At 66.5% G+C, this 22493-nt stretch overlaps 2 protein-coding genes and 1 non-coding gene across 3 annotated transcripts; 2 read left to right on the top strand and 1 right to left on the bottom strand.

The window, feature by feature from the left end:
• The first annotated feature begins 279 nt into the window (after positions 1-279).
• On the top strand, positions 280-8980 carry LOC138063893 (2-acylglycerol O-acyltransferase 2-A-like). The gene is made up of 6 exons (XM_068924011.1): positions 280-421; positions 2495-2673; positions 6292-6496; positions 6770-6944; positions 7595-7794; positions 8717-8980. The coding sequence occupies exons 1-6, from the start codon at positions 328-330 to the stop codon at positions 8869-8871; spliced, it is 1008 nt and encodes a 335-aa protein (XP_068780112.1). The 5' UTR covers positions 280-327; the 3' UTR covers positions 8872-8980.
• An 865-nt stretch (positions 8981-9845) lies between these two features.
• On the top strand, positions 9846-17970 carry LOC138063894 (2-acylglycerol O-acyltransferase 3-like). The gene is made up of 7 exons (XM_068924012.1): positions 9846-10049; positions 10606-10713; positions 11605-11675; positions 12694-12919; positions 14242-14410; positions 15152-15339; positions 17780-17970. Exons 1-7 carry the CDS (start codon positions 9977-9979, stop codon positions 17932-17934), a joined length of 990 nt encoding a protein of 329 aa, XP_068780113.1. The 5' UTR covers positions 9846-9976; the 3' UTR covers positions 17935-17970.
• Positions 17971-19029: 1059 nt separating this feature from the next.
• TRNAT-AGU (transfer RNA threonine (anticodon AGU)) lies at positions 19030-19103 on the bottom strand. The gene has a single exon. It is a non-coding gene; the product is annotated as a tRNA-Thr (tRNA).
• Positions 19104-22493: the final 3390 nt, after the last annotated feature.

Genomic DNA, 22493 nt, shown 5'->3' with positions numbered 1-22493 from the left:
GCAGGGGCGTTTGCACAAGCCCCAGATGTTGCAGGGGCGTTTGCACAAGCCCCGAACATTGCACCGGTGTTTGCCCAAGCCTCAAACGTTGCACAGGCGTTTGCCCAAGCCCCAAACATCGCAGGGCCGTTTGCACAACCCTGGATCATTGCAGGGGCGTTTGCACAAGCGCCGAACGTCCCGCGGGCGTTTGCACAAGCGCCGACCGTTTCACCGGGTTTGCCCAAGCGGCAGCCGGCACCCCGGGGGAGGGCAGGGGGCGGGGGCGGGCCGGGGCCGTTAAAGGGGTGGTGCAGGGGGGAGACGGGGGTCCCGGTGGTCCCGGCCATGCCGCTGCGGTTCGCCCCGCTGCGGGTGCCGCTGCGCCGCCGCCTGCAGACGGCGGCCGTGCTGCAGTGGGTCTTCTCCTTTCTGGCCCTCGGTGAGCCGGACGCCTGGGCCCCCGGCGGTGGGGAAAGGGGGGGGGGGACACACCTTTTCCCGGACGCCTGGGTCCCTGGGGTGGGGGGGATGTTTGGGGGCCTCTGGGGGGGGGTTCTGGGGGTCTCCATCCTCCCCTCTTCCTTGGATGCCTGGGTTCTTGGGGGGTCCTGGGGGGGGTTCTTGGGGGGTCCCTGGAGGGGGGGTCTGGGGGGTTTCAGGGGGGTCCCCTGGAGGGGTTTCAGGGGGGTTTTGGGGGGAGCCCCTGGGGGGGGGCTGGAGAGGTCCTGGGGGGGTGTCTGGGGATTTTGGGGAGATCTGCAGAGGGGGGTCCCTGGGGGGGGTGATGTCCAGGTGGTTTGGAGGGGGCTTCGGGGGGGGTCCCTGAGGGGGGATGTCCAAGGGGTTTGGGGGGGTTCCTGGGGGGAATGTCTAGGGGATTTGGGGGGGTCCCTGGGGGAGTGTCTGGTGGATTTGGGGGGGTCTCAGAGAGGGGATGTCCAGGGGGGTTGGCATAGTCCCTGTGGGGGTGTCCCTGGGGGGGGGTGTCCATGGGGTTTGAGGGGGTCTCGGGAGGGGTCCATGGGGAGGGATGTCCAGGGGGGTTGAGGGGTCTCTGGGGGGGTGTCCGGATGATTTGGGGGGGGTCCATGGGGAGGGATGTCCAGGGGGTTTGTGGGGGATGCCCTGGGGGGGGGATGTCCAGGGAAATCGAGGAGGGGGTCTGGGGGGGTGGGGTTGTCGCCAGCCCCTGCCGGACGCCTGGGCCCGCAGGGCAGCTGTGCGCGCTGCTCTTTGGCCGGGGGGAGGGGTGTCCAGGGGGTTTGGGAGGGGACTCTCGGGGGGGTGCCCTGGGGAGGGTTATCCAGGGGGCTTGGGGGGGTCCCTGGGGGGGGTTCCCTGGGGGGGGCGATGTCCAAGGGGTTTGGGGGGGTCCATGGGGGGGTGTCCCCGGGGGGGGGGATGTCCAGGGGTGTTGGAGGGGTCCCTGGCGGGGGGGGGTTCCCTGGGGGTGGGGGATGTCCGGGGGGGGGTCCATGGGGAGGGATATCCAGGGGGTTTGGGGGGGGTCCCTGGGGGGGGTGCCCGGGGGGGGATGTCCAGGGGTGTTGGAGGGGTCCCTGGCAGGGGCGGTTCTCTGGGGGGGAGGGATATCCAGGGGGTTTGGGGGGGTCCCTGGGGCTGGGGGGGGGGATGTCCAGGGGGGGTCCATGGGGAGGGATGTCCAGGGGGTTTGGGGGGGTCCCTGGGGCTGGGGGGGGGGATGTCCAGGGGTGTTGGGGGGGGTCCCTGGCTGGGGGGGGGGGATGTCCGGGGGGGGGGTCCATGGGGAGGGATATCCAGGAGGTTTGTGGGGGATGCCCTGGCCCGGGGGTTGGGGGGGATGTCCAAGGGGATTGAGGAGGGGGGGTCTCAGGGATGGGGTTGGGGGGGGTCGTCGCCAGCCCCTGCCGGACGCCTGGGCCCACAGGGCAGCTGTGCGCGCTGCTCTTTGGCCTGGTGGGGGGGTGTCCAGGGGGTTTGGGAGGGGTCTCTGGAGGGGGTCCATGGGGAGGGCTGTCCAGGGGTGTTGGGGGGGGTCCCTGGGGGGGAGGTGCCCTGGGGGGGGATGTCCAAGGGGTTTGGGGGGGGTCCCTGGGGGGGGTCCATGGGGAGGGATGTCCAGAGGTGTTGGAGGGGTCCCTGGGGGGGGTGCCCTGGGGAGGGATGTCCAAGGGGCTTGGGGGGGGTCCCGGGGGGGTGCCCTGGGGGGGGATGTCCAGGGGTGTTGGAGGGGTCCCTGGCGGGGGGGGGAGGATGTCCGGGGAAGGGTCCATGGGGAGGGATATCCAGGGGGTTTGGGCGGGTCCCTGGGGCTGGGGGGGGGGATGTCCAGGGGTGTTGGGGGGGGGTCCCTGGCTGGGGGGGGGGGATGTCCGGGGGGGGGGGTCCATGGGGAGGGATATCCAGGAGGTTTGTGGGGGATGCCCTGGCTGGGGGGTGGGGAATGTCCAAGGGGATTGAGGAGGGGGGTCTCGGGGATGGGGTTGGGGGGGGGTCGTCGCCAGCCCCTGCCGGACGCCTGGGCCCGCAGGGCAGCTGTGCGCGCTGCTCTTCGCCCTGGCGCTGCGCGGCGCCCTCTGGCTGCCGGCGCTGCTCTACGGCGCCTGGCTGCTGGCGGACCGCGAGACGCCGCGCCGCGGGGGGCGCCGCAGCGCCTGGGTGCGCGGGTGGCCGCTCTGGGCGCACTTCCGCGACTACTTCCCCATCTCGGTGACCGCCGCCGGGGGGGGGGGGAGCGGGGGGGGAGCCTTGGGGGTTTGGGGGGGGGGGCTCTGGTTTTGGGAGGGTCTTGGGGGGGGGCTCCAAGGGGGTCTGAGGGGGGAGCCTTGGGGGTTTGGGGGGTATGTGGGTTTTGGGAGGGTCTTGGAGGGGCTCCAGGGGGGCTGGGGGGGAGCCTTGGGGGTTTGGGGGGGTATGTGGGTTTTGGGAGGGTCTTGGAGGGGCTCCAGGGGGGCTGGGGGGGAGCCTTGGGGGTTTGGGGGGGTATGTGGGTTTTGGGAGGGTCTTGGAGGGGGGGCTCCAAGGGGGGCTGGGGGGGAGCCTTGGGGGTTTGGGGGGGTATGTGGGTTTTGGGAGGGTCTTGGGGGGGCTCCAAGGGGGGCTGGGGGGGAGCCTTGGGGGTTTGGGGGGGTATGTGGGTTTTGGGAGGGTCTTGGGGGGGGCTCCAAGGGGGGCTGGGGGGGAACCTTGGGGGTTTGGGGGGGGGGCTCTGGTTTTGGGAGGGTCCCTGGGGGGGCTCCAAGGGGGTCTGGGGGGGAATCTTGGGGGTTTGGGGGAGTCTGTGGTTTTGGGAGGGTCCCTGGGGGGGCTCCAAGGGGGTCTGAGGGGGGAGCCTTGGGGGTTTGGGGGGGTATGTGGGTTTTGGGAGGGTCTTGGAGGGGGGGCTCCAAGGGGGGCTGGGGGGGAGCCTTGGGGGTTTGGGGGGGTATGTGGGTTTTGGGAGGGTCTTGGGGGGGCTCCAAGGGGGGCTGGGGGGGAGCCTTGGGGGTTTGGGGGGGTATGTGGGTTTTGGGAGGGTCTTGGGGGGGGCTCCAAGGGGGGCTGGGGGGGAACCTTAGGGGTTTGGGGGGGGGGCTCTGGTTTTGGGAGGGTCCCTGGGGGGGCTCCAAGGGGGTCTGGGGGGGAATCTTGGGGGTTTGGGGGAGTCTGTGGTTTTGGGAGGGTCCCTGGGGGGGCTCCAAGGGGGTCTGAGGGGGGAGCCTTGGGGGTTTGGGGGGGTATGTGGGTTTTGGGAGGGTCTTGGAGGGGGGGCTCCAAGGGGGGCTGGGGGGGAGCCTTGGGGGTTTGGGGGGGTATGTGGGTTTTGGGAGGGTCTTGGGGGGGGCTCCAAGGGGGGCTGGGGGGGAACCTTGGGGGTTTGGGGGGGGGGCTCTGGTTTTGGGAGGGTCCCTGGGGGGGCTCCAAGGGGGTCTGGGGGGGAATCTTGGGGGTTTGGGGGAGTCTGTGGTTTTGGGAGGGTCCCTGGGGGGGCTCCAAGGGGGTCTGAGGGGGGAGCCTTGGGGGTTTGGGGGGGGGCTCTGGTTTTGGGAGGGTCTTGGGAGGGGGCTCCAAGGGGGGCTGGGGGGGAGCCTTGGGGGTTTGGGGGGGGTATGTGGGTTTTGGGGGGGTCTTGGGGGGGCTCCAAGGGGGTCTGAGGGGGGAACCTTGGGGGTTTGGGGGGGTATGTGGGTTTTGGGAGGGTCTTGGGGGGGGCTCCAAGGGGGGCTGGGGGGGAGCCTTGGGGGTTTGGGGGGGTATGTGGGTTTTGGGAGGGTCTTGGGGGGCTCCAAGGGGGGCTGGGGGGGGGCCTTGGGGGTTTGGGGGGGTATGTGGGTTTTGGGAGGGTCTTGGGGGGGGCTCCAGGGGGGCTGGGGGGGAGCCTTGGGGGTTTGGGGGGGTATGTGGGTTTGGGAGGGTCTTGGAGGGGGGGCTCCAAGGGGGGCTGGGGGGGAGCCTTGGGGGTTTGGGGGGGTTTGTGGGTTTGGGAGGGTCTTGGGGGGGGCTCCAGGGGGGCTGGGGGGGGAGCCTTGGGGGTTTGGGGGGGTTTGTGGGTTTTGGGAGGGTCTTGGGGGAGCTCCAAGGGGGTCTGAGGGGGGAACCTTGGGGGTTTGGGGGGGTATGTGGGTTTTGGGAGGGTCTTGGGGGGGGGCTCCAAGGGGGTCTGAGGGGGGAGCCTTGGGGGTTTGGGGGGGTATGTGGGTTTTGGGAGGGTCTTGGGGGGGGCTCCAAGGGGGGCTGGGGGGGGAGCCTTGGGGGTTTGGGGGGTATGTGGGTTTTGGGAGGGTCTTGGAGGGGCTCCAGGGGGGCTGGGGGGGGCCTTGGGGGTTTTGGGGGGTATGTGGGTTTTGGGAGGGTCTTGGGGGGGCTCCAAGGGGGTCTGAGGGGGGAGCCTTGGGGGTTTGGGGGGGTATGTGGGTTTTGGGAGGGTCTTGGGGGGGGCTCCAAGGGGGTCTGAGGGGGGAGCCTTGGGGGTTTGGGGGGGTATGTGGGTTTTGGGAGGGTCTTGGGGGGGGCTCCAAGGGGGTCTGAGGGGGGAGCCTTGGGGGTTTGGGGGGGTTTGTGGGTTTTGGGAGGGTCTTGAGGGGGGCTCCAAGGGGGGCTGGGGGGGAGCCTTGGGGGTTTGGGGGGGTTTGTGGGTTTTGGGAGGGTCTTGGGGGGGGCTCCAAGGGGGGCTGGGGGGGAGCCTTGGGGGTTTGGGGGGGGGCTCTGGTTTTGGGAGGGTCTTGGGGGGGGCTTCAAGGGGGTCTGAGGGGGGAACCTTGGGGGTTTGGGGGGGTATGTGGGTTTTGGGAGGGTCTTGGGGGGGGTCCCTGGAGGGTTTGGGGGGCTTTGGGGGGTCCCTAGAAGGTTTGAGGGGCCTTGAGAGGGTCCCTGGAGGGGCTCCAGGGGGGCTGGGGGGGAGCCTTGGGGGTTTGGGGGAGTCTCTGGGTTTTGGGAGGGTCTTGGGGGGCTCCAGAGGGGCTGGGGGGAACGTTGGTGGTTTGGGAGAGTCTCTGGTTTGGGGAGGGTCTTGGGGGAGGTTCCTGGAGGGTTTTAGGGGCTCTGGGGGTTTGGGGGAGTCTCTGGTTTTGGGAGGGTCTTGGGGAGGGGGTTCCTGGAGGGTTTGGGGGGCCTTGAGAGGGTCCCTGGGGGGGCTCCAGGGGGGCTGAGGGGGGAACCTTGGGGGTTTGGGAGAGTCTGTGGTTTTGGGAGGGCCTTGGGGGTGCTTTAGGGGGTCCCTGGGGGGGCTCCAGGGGGTCTTTGGGGATCCCTGGAGGGTTTGGGGGGCCTTGTGGGGTCCCTACAGAGGCTCCAGGAGGGCCTTGGGGGGTCCCTGGAGGGTTTGGGGGCCTTGGGGGGGCTTTGAGGGGGTCTCCGAAGGGGTCTTGGGGGTCCCTGGAGGGTTTGGAGGGGCCTTGGGGGGTCTCTATGGGGACTCCAGGAAGGTCTTGCGGGGTCCGTGGAGGGTTTGGGGGGACCTTGGAGGACTTGGAGGGGGTCTCTGGAGGGTTTGGGAGGCTTTGGGGGGTCCCTGAAGGGGCTCCAGGGGGGTTTGGGGTGTCCTTGAAGGGTTTGGGGGGACCTTGGAGGACTTTGGGGGATCCCTAGAGGGTTTGGGATGCTTTGGGGGGTTCCTGGAGGGACTCCAGGGGGGATTAGGGGACCTTTGGAGGTCCCTGGGAGGGTTTTGGCATCCCTGTAAGGGTCTCTGGGGCATTTGGGGGTCCTGGGGGACATTTTGGTGGCTCCCTGGAAAGTTTTGTGGTTTCTGGATGGTTTTGGGACCCTGGTGGGTTTTGGAGTCATCCTGACGCGCTTCATTTTTCATTTATTTAACTTCCCCCCCCCCGCCCCACCACCACCCGGCAGCTGGTGCGGACGACGGAGCTGGACCCCCGCCGTAACTACGTCTTCGGCTTCCACCCGCACGGCGTCTTGGCCGCCGGCGCCTTCGCCAACTTCTGCACGGAGGCGACGGGTTTCGGGGGCCTCTTCCCGGGGCTGCGCCCCCACTTGCTCACCTTGCCCTGCTGGTTCCGCCTGCCCCTGCTCCGCGACTACATGCTCTGCGGCGGTGAGCCGGACGCCTGGGCCCACCGTGCGCCGGCGGTGGGCAGGGCGGGAGGTCCCTTGTAGGATCTAGGAGCCCGGACGCTTGTGTCCCCCAGTTGTGGGGAAGGAGGTTGCACTTAGGTGGGAGCCCAGACACCTTGGTGACCCCAGATGTGGTGGCGGAGGGGGGATACAAGGTTGGAGCGTTGTTGGGGTGCTGGACCCGGACGCCTGGGCTCCCTGGTGGACCCCAGGGGAGATGTGCAGAGCCCGGACGCCTGGATCCTCGTCGCAGGCTTGGTGTCCTCGGAGAAGGCCAGCCTGGAGTACCTGCTGAGCCGCGAGGGTGGCGGGCAGGTGGCCGTCATCGCCGTGGGGGGGCCCCCCGAGGCCCTGGACGCCCACCCCGGCGCCCTGACGCTCCAGGTGCTGGGCCGCAAGGGCTTTGTGCGCATCGCCCTGGAGCACGGGTGAGCGGGGCTGGGGGGGAAAGGTCCCTGTGGGGGGACGTTGGGGTCCCTTTGGGGAGATGTGTTGGTCCTAAGGGTGTTTGAGGGATCTGGGGTCCCTTGGAGGAGCTCTGAGCTCCTTGGTGGTCCCCATGAGGGATTTGGGGGGTTCTGGAGCTCCCTCTGAGGAGTTGTGGAGGTCCTAAGGGAGTTTTAGGGGGTCCTTAAGGGGGTTTGGGGTGCCTTGGGGGGGCTCTGAGCTCCCTGGTGGTCCCCATGGGGGTTTTGGGAATCCTGAGGGTGTTTTGAGGGGTCTTAAGGGTGTTTTAGGGGGTCTCCATGGGGGTTTAAGGTATTGTGGGGGGGAATTTGAGCTCCCTGTGGATCCCCATAGGGATGTGGGGGGCTTAGGGAGGGCTTTGGTGTCCCTGGAGGGTCCATATGGAGGTGGTGAGGTTCAGGGGGGGTCTCTTGGGACCCTCAGATGCTGGATTTGGGGGAGGGAGGGAGGGGGTCCCACCTTTGGGTGATGAGATGTTGGGCTGGGAGCACCCTGATGCCTGAACAGACGGGCAAGAGGATGCCTGAAGGTCCCAGTATCCAGCTGCCCAGGTCTGGGAGCAGCTGGGTGGGCTGCCCGGATGCCTGGGCCCCGCTGATGACCATGCCAGGGCCTCGTTGGTGCCCGTCTTCTCCTTCGGGGAGAACGACCTCTTCCAGCAGGTCGCCAACCCTCCCGGCTCGGGACTGCGACGCCTCCAGCTCTGGCTCCAGCGCGTCCTGGGGGTGGCTTTGCCCCTCTTCCACGCTCGCGGTGTTTTCCAGTACAGCTTCGGTCTCCTGCCTTTCCGGAGGCCCATCCATACCGTGGGTGAGCCGGACGCCTGGGCCCCTCCACCCCGGGATGCCTGGGTCCCCCCCCAACCTTGACTCACCCCGCTGAGGGGGGGGGGGTGCATCTGGGGGGTCCCAAGAGACCTCCTCTGAACCCCACCACCTCCATATGGACCCTCCAGGGACACCAAAGCCCCCCCTAAGCCCCCCACATCCCTATGGGGATCCACCAGGGAGCTCAAATCTCCCCCCCACTACCTTAAACCCCCATGGGGACCCCCTAAAACACCCTTAAGACCCCTCAAAACACCCTCAGGATCCCCAAAACCCCTATGGGGACCACCAGGGGGCTCAGAGCCCCCCTCAAGGCACCCCAAACCCCCTTAAGGACCTTGGGGTGGAAGGAGTGTGGCTGGGGGGGGGTTGTGCATGGACATCTCGGTCCTTTGGTCTTACTGGGGTGAGGTGACCCCCTCACCCCAAATATCATCCTTCCCGATGCGTGTGGGTGGGCGTAGGAGGCATCCCGGACGCCTGGGCCCTTCCTGCAGGGGAGGGTTCCTGGCAGCGCCGGGGTGGGGGGGTGGAGTTGCGGGGGACCCTCTGCTCCAGTCGCTCCTCACCCCGTTGCCCAACCGCGGCCCCCTCGGGGGGTCCCTGGAGCTGTTGCAACCGGCTGAGCTCAGCTGGGGCAAAGGGTGACCCGGATGCCTGGGCCCCTTGCGAGGGTGCCCAGGACTGGGAGGTTTTTTGGAGGCGGGGGGGGGGGTCTTGGATATGTGGGGGGGGGGGTTCAGGTAGCAGGGTGCCCGGACGCCTGGGTGCTGAGCGAGGGATCCCCGAATCGCACTGGTGAGTTTAAGGGTGCCCCAGGGTGGGTTTTTTTTTTTGGGGGGGGGGTGACCCGGATGCCTGGACCCTTCCTTGCCTTACCCTGACCTCTGTGCTCTGCCCCGCAGTGGGGGCCCCGCTGGCGCTACCCCGGACCCCCAACCCGTCGCCCCAGACCGTGGAGCGGTGGCATCGCCTCTACCTGGAGCAGCTCGTCGCCCTCTTCGAGGAGCACAAGGCCCGTTACGGGGTCCCTCCCGAGGGGCACCTCACTTTCGTCTAACCCTGGGGATCCCCACCCCCTCTCCCCGGACTCCTGGGTCCCTCTGGACCCCCCATCTGTGTCCCCCCCCCCCAAAATCCCCTCCAATAAACCAGCTCACTTGGAAACGAGTGTTGCCTTTTAGGAGTGCTGGGAGGGAGTAGGGGGGGATTTGGGGGGACCCTGGGTCGGCATGGGGGTTTGGGAGGGTGAGGAGTGGGATATGGGGGGACCCTGAGTGGGCACAGGGGTTTGGGGGGGGGCTCAGAGGTGGGATGTGGGGGGTGAGGGGGGATTTGGGGGGACCCTGGGTGGGCACAGGGGTTTAGGGGGGGCTGAGGGTCTTGGGGGGGCCAGAGTTGGGATTTGGGGGGACCATGGCTGGACACTGGGATCTGGGGGGGCTCAGAGGTGGGATTTGGGGGTCTGTGTAGGGATCTGGGGGGCTCAGAGGTGGGATTTGGGGGGCGAGGGGGAATTTGGAGGGATCCTGGGTGGGCATTGGGATTTAGGGGGGTGCTGAGGGTCTTGGGGGGGCCAGAGGTGGGATTTTGGGGGGATCCTGGCTAGGCACAGGCATCTGGGGGGGGCTGAGGGTCTTGAGGGGTCTCAGAGGTGGGATTTGGGGGGCTGGGGGAGGATTTGGGGGGCCTTGACTGGGCATGGGGATCTTGGGGGGGGGCTGAGGGTCTTGAGGGGATACAAAGGTGGGATTTTGGGGACTGCAGGGGGATTTGGAGGGACCCTGGCTGGGCATGGGGGTTTGGGAGGGGGCTCAGAGGTGGTATTTGGGGGGGAATTGGGGGAACCCTGGCTGGGCACTGGGGTTTAGGGGGGTGCTGAAGATTTAGGGTGCTGGAGGGACTCACTAGTTGGCATTCAGGGGGGTGAGTCGGGGTGCTGGATTTGGGGGGGGGGCTTCCCTCCCCCTTCCCTCCCCAGCCTGAGACGAGCCTGGACGCCTGGGCTCCTCGAGCACCTCCCTCGCCGAGGGCAAAGTGCGGCGCCGGAGCTGGACGTGGCGCTAGCGAGGAGGTGCGGGGCACCCCGGGGTGCTGTGGAGGGGGGGGGCTGTCCCCCGTGTCCCCTTTGTGTCCCCCCCGTCCCCCTCCCCCACCCCCAGGCCATGGCCGGAGCCCCGAGACGCTGGGTGCAGGCGCTGTGCGTGTTGCAGTGGATGCTCACCTTCCTCTTCCTCGGTGAGCACCCTTGGGTCGGGGTGGTGGTGGGGGCAATTGCACCCTTGGGTGGGTGCACCCTTGGGTGGGGGTGGGGGGGCAATTGCTTGGAAGCAGGTTTCTGCTTCTGCAATTGCACCCTTGGGTGGGGGGCAGTAGGAGCACCCTTGGGTGGGGATGGCGGGGGGGGATTGCACGCTTGGGTGGGTGCACCCATGGGTGGGGGTGGCTGGGGGGGGAATTGCACCCTTGGGTGGGGGTAGGAGCACCCTTGGGTGAGGGTGGCGGTGGGGCAATTGCACCCTTGGAAGCAGGTTTCTGCTTCTGCAATTGCACCCTTGGGTGGGGGTGGCAGTGGGGGGGCAATTGCACCCTTGGAAGCAGGTTTCTGCTTCTGCAATTGCACCCTTGGGTGGCGGTGAGTGCATTTGGGTGGTGGGCTGCTTTTCTGGAGGGTTTTGGTGGTTTTTGCACCCTTGGGGGGGTGGGGGGGCATTGCTGGGGGGGGTGGGGAAAGGAGGGGGTTGTAGGTTATGCCCAGCCCTGGCCGAGGGGACCCAGGCGTCCGGGTCACCAGGGCCGGCCTCCGTCGTGCTGCTCCTGTACCTGCTCCGCACCCGCTTCTGGCTCCTCTCTGTCCTCTACTTCGCTTGGTGGCTCTGGGACTGGCACGGCCCCGAGAGAGGTGGGGACACGGGGACATGGGACCCACCGTGGCTCTGAGAGAGGCTGGAACATGGGGACATGGGGACGGGGACATGGGGACCCACCACGGTCATGAGAGAGATGGGGACGTGGGGACATGGGTACAGGGACACGGGGACCCACTATGGCCCTGAGAGAGGTGGGGACACAGAGACATGGGGACGGGGACACGGGGACCCACCATGGCCCTAAGAGAGGTGGGGACACGAGGACACAGGGACGGGGACATGGGGACCCACCATGGTCATGAGAGAGATGGGGACACGAGGACACAGGGACGGGGACACGGGGACCCACCATGGTCATGAGAGAAGTGGGAACATGAGGACACAGGGACGTGGGGACATGGAGACCCACCATGGCCCTTAGAGTGGTGGGGACATGAGGACGGGGACACAGGGACCCACCATGGCCCCAAGAGAGATGGGGATGGGGGGGGGGACAGGAGGATGGGGATGGAGGACCCCCCCATGGCAATGAGAGAGATGGGGACACAAGGACATGGGGACAGGGACATGGGGACCCACCATGGCCCTGAGAGTGGTGGGGACTTGGAGGACATGGGGACAGGGACATGGGGACCCACCATGGCCCTGAGAGAGGTGGGGACATGGGGACACAGGGACAGGGACATGGGACCCGGCACAGCCATGAGATAGGTGGGGACGTGGGGACATGAGGATGGGGACACAGGGACCCACCATGGCCATGAGAGAGGTGAGGACTTGGAGGACATGGGCACGGGGACACAGAGATATGCAGGGACAGGCGATTTCGTGGGACAGGTGCCACCAGGTGTAGGGACAATGATGGCAACAGGGAGCCTGGGGCCACCTTGGGCGAGACCCGTGTCCCCACCTTGTCCCTGCAGGTCCCCGTCACTGCGAATGGGTCCGAAACTGGAAGATTTGGGAACATTTCTGTGACTATTTCCCCATCACGGTACGGGGACCCATGTCCCTATGTCCCCTCCCCCCATGTCCCCTATATCCCCCTGTCGCTATGTCCCACCTACATCCTCCCCATGTCCCCCATGTCCTCCCATGTCCCTATATCCCCCATGTCCCCCTAAGTCCCCCAATGTCCCTATATCCTCCATGTCCCCCTATGTCCTCCATGTCCCTACGTCCTCCCATGTCCCTATATCTCCCATGTCCCCCATGTCCCCCTATGTCCTCCCATGTCCCTATGTCCCCCATATCCCCTTATATCCCTATATCCTCCATGTCCCCCTATGTCCCCCATGTCCCTACATCCCCCATGTCCCCCAAGTCCCTGTATCCTCTATGTCCCCTATGTCCTCCACGTCCACCTATATCCTCCCATGTCCCTATGTCCCCCATATCCCCCTATGACGTCCCATGTCCCTATGTCCCCCATGTCCCCCTATATCCCTCATGTCCTCCTAAGTCCTCCCATGTCCTCCCATGTCCTCCATGTCCCCCTATATCCTCCCATGTCCCTATATCTCCCATGTCCCCATCTCCCCCAAGTCTTCCCATGTCCCTATGTCTCCCATGTCCCCTTATATCCCTATATTCTCCATGTCTCCCTATGTCCTCCCATGTCCCTATATCCTCTATGTCCCCCTATGTCCTCCATGTCCCCTTATATCCTCCCATGTCCCTACATCCCCCATGTCCCTATGTCCTTCCATGTCCTTATATCCCCCATGTCCCCCTATATCCCCATATCCCCCATGTCCCCCTATATCCCCCGTGCCCCCCCATGTCCCCCATGTCCCCCTATATCCTCCTATGTCCCTATATCCCCCACGTCCCTCTATGTCCTCCATGTCCCCCTATATCCTCCTATGTCCCTATGTCCCCCATGTCCCTATGTCCTTCCATGTCCCTATGTCCTTCCATGGCCTTATATCTCCCATGTCCCCCTATACCCCCTGTACCCCCCTATGTCCCCCATGTCCCCCACGTCCCCCTATGTCCCCCCCGCCCTGCAGGTGCTGCGCACGGCCCCGCTGCCCGCCGGGCGCAGCTACGTGCTGGCCGCCCACCCCCATGGTGTCGCCTGTGCCGGCGTCTTCGGCGCCTTCGCCACGGGGGGCCGGGGGGCGCGGGGGACCCCCGGGGCACCGGGGGGACCCTGTCCGGGGCTGCGGCCCAGCCTGGCCGCCCTGGCCGGCCTCTTCCGCCTGCCCCTCTACCGCGAGTACGCCCTGGCTGCCGGTGAGAGCGGGGCACCACGGGGTGGGGTAGGGGGGCCGGGGGGCTTTATTGGGGTGCAATGGGGCTTTTTGGGGGTGCAATGCATGTCTAGGGGTGCAATGGGGCTTTATTGGGGTGCGATGCATCTCTGGGGTGCAATGGGGCTTTATTGGGGGTGCAATGGGGCTTTTTGGTGGTGCAATGCAGCTCAGGGGGGTGCGATGGGGCTTTATTGGGGTGCAATGTGGCTCTGGGGGGTGCAATGTGGCTTTTGGAGGTGCAATGTGGCTATGGGGGTGCAATGGGGTGCAATGGGGCTTTTTGGGGGTGCAATGCATGTCTAGGGGTGCAATGGGGCTTTATTGGGGTGCAATGGGGTGCAATAGGGCTTTTTGGGGGTGCAAGGCATCTCTAGGGGTGCAATGGGGCTTTATTGAGGTGCAGTGGGGCTTTTGGGGGTGCAATGGGGTGCAATGGGGCTTTTGGGGGGTGCCATGCATCTCTGGGGCTGCAATGGGGCTTTATTGAGGTGCAAAGGGGCTTTATTGGGGTTCAATGCATCTCTGAGGGTGCAGTGGGGCTTTTGGGGGTGCAATGGGGTGCAATGGGGCTTTTTGGGGGTGCTATGCATCTCTGGGGGTGCAATGGGGCTGTATTGAGGTGCAAGGCATGTCTAGGGGTGCAATGGGGCTTTATTGGGGTGCAATGCAGCTCTAGGGGGGCCAATGAGGCTTTATTGGGGTGCAATGGGGCTAGGGAGGGTGCAGGGAGCTTTTGGGGGTGCAGGGGGCTCTAGGAGTTGCAATGGGACTTTTTTGGGGTGCAATGTGGCTCTGGGGGGTGCAGTGGGGCTTTATTGGGGGTGCAGTGCAGTGGGGCTATTGGGGGGTGAAGGAGGGGCCCGGGGGTGCAATGGGGTGTTTTTGGGGTGAAATGTGGCTCTGGGAGTGCAGAGGGGCTTTTTGGGGTGCAATGCATCTTTGGGGGTGCATTAGGGCCTTTTGGGGGTGCAGGGGGCACTTGGGGTGCAATGGGGCTTTATTGTGGTGCAGTGAGGCTCAGGGGGTGCAGGGGTGCTTTTTCGGGGTGCAGTGCAGCTGTGAGGGTGCAATGAGGCTTTTTGGGGGTGCAGTGCATCTCTGGGGGTGCAATGAGGCTTTTTGGGGGTGCATTGCAGCTCTAGGGTGTGCAGGGAGCCTCTGGAGGGTGCAGGGGGGCTTTTGGGGCTGCAATGCGACTTGGTGGGGTGCAGGGGGGCTTTGGGGGGTGCAATGCAGCTCAGGGGGGTGTAGGGGGGTCCATGATTGCCCCCCCCCCGGCCCGGCCGCTGATGGCACCCGCAGGGCTGTGCCCCGTGAGCCGAGCCTGCCTCGACCGGGTGCTGACGCAGCCGGATCAGGCCCTGGTCATCATGGTGGGGGGCGCAGCCGAGGCGCTGGAGGGGACCCCCGGGCGCCACCGTGTCACCCTGCGCCAGCGGCGCGGCTTCGTGCGCCTGGCGCTGCGCCACGGGTCAGCAGCCGCGGGGGGGATGCCTGGCCGGGGGCAGGGAGTTTGCGGGGGCACGGGGGTCCCTGGGGTGGGTGCATGGGGGGTTTGGGGGTGCATTGGTCTCCTGGGGTGGGTGCATGGGGGGTTTGTGGGTGCACTGGTCTCCTGGATTGGGTGCATGGGGGGTTTGGGGATGCAGTGGTCCCTAGATTGGGTGCGTGGGGGGTTTAGGGATGCAATGGTGAGGGGGGTTGGGGGTGCGGGGGTCCCTGGGGTGGGTGCATGCGGGGTTTGGAGGTGCATTGGTCTCCTGGGGTGGGTGCATGGGGGGTTTGGGGGGTGCGGGGGTCCCTAGATTGGGTGCGTGGGGGGTTTGGGGGTGCAATGGTCTCCTGGGGTGGATGCATGGGGGGGTTGGAGGGAGTGCAGGGGTCCCTGGGGTGGGTGCATGGGGGGTTTGGGGGGTTAGGGGGTCCCTGGGGTGGGGGCATGGGGGATTTGGGGGTGCAGTGGTCCCTAGGTTGGTTGCATGGAGGATTTGGGGGTGCAATAGTTCCCCATGGGGTTCTGAGGGTGCAAGAGGCACCCTTGGGGGGGGGGATGGTGCATAGAGGGGAGGATTTAGGGGAGGGGGTTGCAGTGGGGGGGGTAGATGCACAGGAGAATTTGAGGCGGGGAGGGAGTGAGACCCCCTGTGGGTTGCAAGCCAGGTTCCCCCCCCCCCCAAAAAAACCCAGCGCTGACCCATCGCCCGGCCCGCAGCGCCCCGCTGGTGCCCGTGTACGTTTTTGGGGAGCAGGAGACCTTCTGGCAGCCGGCGCCCGGCGAGGGCTCGCGGCTGCGGCGGCTGCAGCGGCGGCTCAAGGCCCTGCTGGGCTTCGCCCCCTGCGTCTTCGCGGGCCGCGGGGGGCTGCCCGTGCTGCCCTTCGCCGTGCCCCTCACCGTCGTGGGTGAGCTGGGTGGGGGGGGGGTGCAAAGGTGGGGGGGGTGCCTGCCCGAGGATGGGGTTTGGGGAGGGGGAATGCATGCAAGCGAGGGTGCGTGCAGGGGTGCAGGCATGGGTGCATGCAGGGGGGGCGTGTGGTGGTGCAAGGGGGGGTGCAAAGGGGGGTGCCTGCCCGAGGATGGGGTTTGGGGAGGGGGAATGCATGCAAGCGAGGGTGCATGCGGGGGTGCAAGGGGGTGCAGGCATGGGTGCATGCGGGGGGGGGCGTGCAGGCGGGTGCAGGCATGGGTGCATGCAGGGGGGGTGTGCAGGGGTGCAGGCGTGGGTGCATGCAGGGGGGGCGTGTGGTGGTGCAAGGGGGGGTGCAGGGGTGCAAAGGTGGGGGGGTGCCTGCCCGAGGATGGGGTTTGGGGAGGGGGAATGCATGCAAGCGAGGGTGCGTGCAGGGGTGCAAGGGGGTGCAGGCATGGGTGCATGCAGGGGGGGGGCGTGTGGTGGTGCAAGGGGGGGTGCAAAGGGGGGTGCCTGCCCGAGGATGGGGTTTGGGGAGGGGGAATGCATGCAAGCGAGGGTGCATGCAGGGGTGCAGGCATGGGTGCATGCAGGGGGGGGCGTGCAGGGGTGCAGGCGTGGGTGCATGCAGGGGGGCGTGTGGTGGTGCAAGGGGGGGGTGCAGGGGTGCAAAGGTGGGGGGGTGCCTGCCCGAGGATGGGGTTTGGGGAGGGGGAATGCATGCAAACGAGGGTGCATGCGGGGGTGCAGGCATGGGTGCATGCAGGGGGGGCGTGTGGTGGTGCAAGGGGGGGTGCAAAGGGGGGTGCCTGCCCGAGGATGGGGTTTGGGGAGGGGGAATGCATGCAAGCGAGGGTGCATGCGGGGGTGCAAGGGGGTGCAGGCATGGGTGCATGCGGGGGGGGGCGTGCAGGCGGGTGCAGGCATGGGTGCATGCAGGGGGGGTGTGCAGGGGTGCAGGCGTGGGTGCATGCAGGGGGGGCGTGTGGTGGTGCAAGGGGGGTGCAGGGGTGCAAAGGTGGGGGGGTGCCTGCCCGAGGATGGGGTTTGGGGAGGGGGAATGCATGCAAGCGAGGGTGCGTGCAGGGGTGCAAGGGGGTGCAGGCATGGGTGCATGCAGGGGGGGGGCGTGTGGTGGTGCAAGGGGGGGTGCAAAGGGGGGTGCCTGCCCGAGGATGGGGTTTGGGGAGGGGGAATGCATGCAAGCGAGGGTGCATGCAGGGGTGCAGGCATGGGTGCATGCAGGGGGGGGCGTGCAGGGGTGCAGGCGTGGGTGCATGCAGGGGGGGGTGTGGTGGTGCAAGGGGGGGTGCAAAGGTGGGGGGGTGCCTGCCCGAGGATGGGGTTTGGGGAGGGGGAATGCATGCAAGCGAGGGTGCATGCGGGGGTGCAAGGGGGTGCAGGCATGGGTGCATGCGGGGGGGGGCGTGCAGGCGGGTGCAGGCATGGGTGCATGCAGGGGGGGTGTGCAGGGGTGCAGGCGTGGGTGCATGCAGGGGGGGCGTGTGGTGGTGCAAGGGGGGGTGCAGGGGTGCAAAGGTGGGGGGGTGCCTGCCCGAGGATGGGGTTTGGGGAGGGGGAATGCATGCAAGCGAGGGTGCGTGCAGGGGTGCAAGGGGGTGCAGGCATGGGTGCATGCAGGGGGGGGGCGTGTGGTGGTGCAAGGGGGGGTGCAAAGGTGGGGTGCCTGCCCGAGGATGGGGTTTGGGGAGGGGGGGAATGCATGCAAGCGAGGGTGCATGTAGGGGTGCAAGGGGGTGCAGGCATGGGTGCATGCGGGGGGGGGCGTGCAGGTGGGTGCAGGCATGGGTGCATGCAGGGGGGGCGTGCAGGGGTGCATGCAGGGGTGCATGCAGGGGGGCGTGTGGTGGTGCAAGGGGGGGGTGCAGGGGTGCAAAGGGGGGGGTGCCTGCCCGAGGATGGGGTTTGGGGAGGGGGAATGCATGCAAGCGAGGGTGCATGTAGGGGTGCAAGGGGGGGGGGTGCAGGCGTGGGTGCATGCAGGAGGGTGGGGGGGGCGTGCAGGGGGGGGTGGATGCAAAAGGGGGCATGCAGGGGTGCAAGGGGGGGGTGCAGGGGGTGGGTGCCTGCCCGAGGATGGGGTTTGGGGGGGGTGGGGGTGCATGTGATCGAGGGTGCATGCAGGAGTGCAAGAGGGTGCATCCAGGGGTTCGTGGGTGCAGAAGTGGGTGCATGCAGGATGCGGGGTGCATTTGTGGGTGCAAGGGGGTGCAGGGGTGGGTGCATGCAGGACGTGGGGTGCATTGAGGGGTGCAGGGACAGATGCATGCAACATTTAGGGGTGCAAGGGAGGGTGCATGGGTGCAGGGATGGGTGCATGCAGGAGGGGGGGACCCAGGGTGCAGGCAGGAGGGTTTTTTTTTTGGTGGTGGTGGGGCTTTGCACGGCCGCAGCAGCCCCCCCCCCCGCAGTGGGAGCCCCCATCCCGGTGCCGCGGCGGCCCCAGCCCTCGGAGCAGGATGTGGCCCACTACCACGGCCTCTACGTGCAGCAGCTGCAGCAGCTCTTCGAGCGGCACAAGGAAGCCTGCGGGGTCCCCGCCAGCACCCACCTCACCATCGCCTAGCGCCCCCCCCCAAAAATAAACGTCCCCCCCCCCCCCAAACCCGCACCCCACCACGGCTCCTTTCTGCACCAAGCACCCAGGACGTCCCTGAGTGGAGGAGCAGGATGAGGGCAAGGGAGAAAGCGGCGGGGGGGGGATGGTTTGCATGACCCCCTCCCCAAAAAACACCATACACGGACCCCCCCCACTTTGCACCCCCCCTTTGCACCTGGAGCCCCCCCAACACCATGCAGAATTTGTGCCCCCCCTTTTGCACGACCCCCCTCCTTTGCACCCGGAGCCCCCCCCCAAAACCAGGCAGAGGTTGTGCCCCCACCTTTGCAGGACCCTCGTCTTGGCACTCGGAGCCCCCCCCCCCAAAACCGTGCAGAATTTGTGCCCCCCCCCACTTTTCACCGGGAGCCCCCCTAACACCATGCAGAATTTGTGCCTCTCCTTTGTACCTGGAGCCCCCCCAAACCATGCGGAGGTTGCACCCCCCCTCTTTGCACCTGGAGCCCCCCAAAGCCATGCAGAATTTGTGCCCCCCCCCACTTTTCACTGGGAGCCCCCCAAAACCATGCAGAATTTGTGCCCCCCCCCACTTTTCACCGGGAGCCCCCCTAACACCATGCAGAATTTGTGCCTCCCCTTTGTACCCGGAGCCCCCCAAAACCATGCGGAGGTTGCACCCCCCCCTCTTTGCACCTGGAGCCCCCCAAAACCATGCAGAATTTGTGCCTCCCCTTTGTACCTGGAGCCCCCCAAAACCATGCAGAGGTTGCACCCCCCCTCTTTGCACCTGGAGCCCCCCCAAAACCATGTAGAATTTGTGCCCCCCCCCACTTTTCACCGGGAGCCCCTCCCAACACCATGCAGAATTTGTGCCCCCCCCCTTGCTCCCAAAGGGCCCCCCCCCAAAACCATGCAGCACTTGCATCCCCCCCTTGCACCCGGAGCCCCCCAAAACCAAGCAGAAGTTACACCCCCCCACACACTATGCACCCCGTTTTCCCTACCGTGTATGACCCCCCCCCCGGGGACCCCCCCCTCAACACCGTGCACAGCTTGCACCTCCCTCATTTGCCCCCCCCCCTCCGGCCCCGGCGGCGTAAAAGGCACCGCTGGGATTCGAACCCAGGATCTCCTGTTTACTAGACAGGCGCTTTAACCAACTAAGCCACGGCGCCGGCTGGCGGGGCCCGCGCGCGCCGCCCCGCATGCCTGCCCCGCCGGGCCGCGCATGCGCGCCGCGCCCCCCTCCTCGGCTCCCCCCTCCCCTCCCCGGGCCTGAAGGGACGGCGGCGGCGGGGGGGGGGTGGTGGTGCAATGTGGGGGTGCAATGGGGCTATGCAATGCACGGCGAGGGGGGGGGTTGCAAGAGGGGGACTGTGCAACGGGGGTGTGCAATGGGGCTGTGCAATGCACGGCGGGGGGGGCAATGCGGGGGGGGTGTGCAATGCGGGGGAGGAGTGTGCAATGGGCCTGTGCAATGCAAGGTGGGGATGTGCGTGCAATGCGGGGGGGGGGTGTGCAATGCGCGGGGGGGGGGGTTGTGTGCAACCAACGCACGGAGAGGGGGAGAGTGCAATGCATGGCGGGAGGGGGTGCAATGCGCGGGGGGGGGGTTGTGTGTGCAATGGGGCTGTGCAATGCAAAGTGGGGGCGTGTGTATACAATGCGGGGGGGGTTGTGTGTGCAATGGGGCTGTGCAATACAAAGTGGGGGTGTGTGTATACAATGCGGGGGGGGTTGTGTGTGCAATGGGGCTGTGCAATGCAAAGTGGGTGTGTGTGTATACAATGCGGGGGGGGTTGTGTGTGCAATGGGGCTGTGCAATGCAAAGTGGGGGTGTGTGTATACAATGCGGGGGGGGTTGTGTGTGCAATGGGGCTGTGCAATGCAAAGTGGGTGTATGTGTATACAATGCGGGGGGGGTTGTGTGTGCAATGGGGCTGTGCAATGCAAAGTGGGGGGTGTGTATACAATGCGGGGGGGGTTGTGTGTGCAATGGGGCTGTGCAATGCAAAGTGGGGGTGTGTATATACAATGCGGGGGGGGTACAATGCACGGCGGGGGTGTGGATGCCATGGCAGTGCGTGCAATGCGGGGTGCAATGGAAGGAGGGGGCCGTGCAAGGCAGGGAGGGGTACCACGGGGCTGCACACTTGGCAGGGCAGGGGTGGGCGCAGCGCAGGGCATGCAGGGCGCGAAGCGAGGCCTCGTGCAAGGCGAGTCGGGTGCATCGGCCTGCAAGGCGCAGTGCAGGCGGTTCGGGGCCTGGCGGGGCGCGACTGTTGCACGGCAGGTGTGTTGCACCGTGTGCACCCTGTTGTATGGCAGGGTGTGAGCGTTGTGCGGTGGGTGCATTGCACGGTGTGCACCCTCTTGCACAGCGGGGAGCGACTGTTGCATGGTGCAGGCACTCCGCGCGGTGTTGCACGGTGTGGTACACGGTGCGTGTGCAATGTGCCGGGGCGGGGGGGGGGGGTTGCACCGTTGCACCCCGGCCTGTGCATGTGCGTGGGAGAAGGGTGCCGTGGGGTTGGGGAGGGGCAGCGATGACGTGCCCGGGCTTGGGGGGGGAGGGCGGGAAACAGGGGCAGAGCGGGGTGTGGGGGGGGGATGCCTGGATACCTGGGTCCCCTCCCAGCTCTGCAAGGACTGGAGCTGGAGGGAGCACCCAAGCTGTGATGCTGGTCTCCTAGCAACGGCTGCCACAGCAACAGGGTCTGGAGATGCCGGTCCCCTAGCAACCGCTGTCATAGCAACAGCCATGGGGATGCAGTAGTGCAGCAACCGCTGCCGTAGCAACAGATGGAGATGCTGTCCCCATGGCAGTGGGGATGGGGATGCTGGCACCCTAGCAACCGCTGCCATAGCAACCGGCACGGGGAAGCTGGCACCCTAGCAATCACTGCCGTAGCAACCGGCATGGGGATGATGGACACCCCCCCCCCCAATAAAAGCCCCAAATAAAGCCCTGCTTTTGCCTCTCTCTTTGCACGTGTCCCCCCCCCCCCTTTGCACAGGATCACCCCTGGCCTTGCACACGCGTGTGCACACACACACATATGCACAGCCAGGCACGGCACACCCCTCCCCCCCACCAGCACCCTGGGGTGGGTCGGGATTGGGAGGGGGGGGTCGGTCACATTGAGGTGGCTGGGATCGCCCCCCCCCCAATGCTTCAGGGATCCAGGCATAGGGGAAGGGGAGGGGGGAAGCCGCAGACTCTCCCACCCCCAAAACTCCCGGCTGGGGGACCCAGGCATCCGGGGGAAGGAGGGGCACGGACAGAGTCACACCCCCCCCAGCCCCAAGGACAGGGGTGGGGAGGGGGGGTTAATCCTGCCTCTGCGGTAGGAGACCCCCCCCTCCCACGTGATCCTGGGGTGATGTCACCGCCGCCCCTCCCCCCCACGCACCTCCTGGGGGGGGAGGGGGGGCGCCGCTGCCGCAGGGTGAATCATCCACGGGAGACGGGGAGGGGGAGGGAGGCCTGTCCAGACCCCCCCGGCACCTATACAGCCCACTACCAGCCCCTATACAACCCCCCCAGCACCTATAGAGCCCTACCAGCCCCTATACAACCACCCCAGCACCTGTACAGCCCTGCAGCCCCCTATACAGCCCCCATAGCCCCTACGCACCTCCCCTTCAGCATCCCCAGTAGGTCTGCATCCCCCCCACCCCGGCATCCACAGCCCCCCTCCCAAACCTATAGAGCCCCTCTCCTGGCTCTATATAGCCCACCCCAAAAGCCCTGCACCCTTTGGGCCTATACAGACCTCCAGGCCCTACACAACTCCCCTAGCCCCTATACAGCGACCCTCACCCCTGGGAGATGTCTGCATTCCCCTCTTTCTCCCTAGTCCTATATAGCCATACAGCCTCCCCTGGCCCCCATAGAGCCCCCCCCCCGGCCATATAGGCCCCCCCAACCCTTTTGCCCCATTAACCCCTCCTTGGGCTTATGCATCGCACATGAGACCCCCTCCTTGTCCCTAAGCAGCCCCTATGTAACCCCTGAAGCCCCAGTACTTGCCCCTATAGCCCCCTCCCCATTCAAAAAGCCCCATATAGTCCTCCTTGGCCCCATACAGCCCTCCCTCCCATCCCTCATTCAGCCCTCCCAACCCTTATACCCCATACCCCTCTGCACCCCCTCGCCCCATACACTCCTGTTGTCCCTAGACAGGTTGCATACAGCCCCCTCCAACCTACATGGTCCCCCCCATCCCCTATACAGCCTCCCTTATCCCTATACACCCGCAGCACATCCCTCCAACTCCCACACAGCCCCCTTGCCCCTCTACAGCCTCCCTCGCCTACTTACAGCCCTCTCATCCTTACACAGCCCTCTTGTCCCTAGACAGCCCCCCCTCCCAGCCCCTATGCAGCCCTCATACAGTGTCCTTGTCCCCATACATCCCGCCAGAGGAGGGAGGGGGCACGGAGGAATCGGCTGCGGCAATTAGTGACTCATTCCCCCACCCCCCCAATCCAGTATGCCTGGGGCGGGGGGTCATTTGGAGGGGGGGGGGAGGTCGGCGCTATTTATGGTGCTTCCCCCCCCC

The sequence above is a fragment of the Struthio camelus genome, chromosome 37, assembly GCF_040807025.1.
Source record: "Struthio camelus isolate bStrCam1 chromosome 37, bStrCam1.hap1, whole genome shotgun sequence".
NCBI classification, from domain to species: Eukaryota; Metazoa; Chordata; class Aves; order Struthioniformes; family Struthionidae; genus Struthio; species Struthio camelus.
Note: the sequence above shows the minus strand (reverse complement) of the source record. Positions and strands in the feature narration are given on the sequence as shown.

Bases quoted from the DNA above. Each gene is read 5' to 3' on its own strand.
- LOC138063893 (XM_068924011.1), top strand. From the start codon at position 328: ATGCCGCTGCGGTTCGCCCCGCTGCGGGTGCCGCTGCGCCGCCGCCTG. The intron at 422-2,494 runs GTGAGCCGGACG...CTGGGCCCGCAG, and splicing joins CTTCTCCTTTCTGGCCCTCG to GGCAGCTGTGCGCGCTGCTC. The intron at 7,795-8,716 runs GTGAGCCGGACG...TCTGCCCCGCAG, and splicing joins GAGGCCCATCCATACCGTGG to TGGGGGCCCCGCTGGCGCTA.
- LOC138063894 (XM_068924012.1), top strand. From the start codon at position 9,977: ATGGCCGGAGCCCCGAGACGCTGGGTGCAGGCGCTGTGCGTGTTGCAG. The intron at 12,920-14,241 runs GTGAGAGCGGGG...TGGCACCCGCAG, and splicing joins CGAGTACGCCCTGGCTGCCG to GGCTGTGCCCCGTGAGCCGA. The intron at 15,340-17,779 runs GTGAGCTGGGTG...CCCCCCCCGCAG, and splicing joins CGTGCCCCTCACCGTCGTGG to TGGGAGCCCCCATCCCGGTG.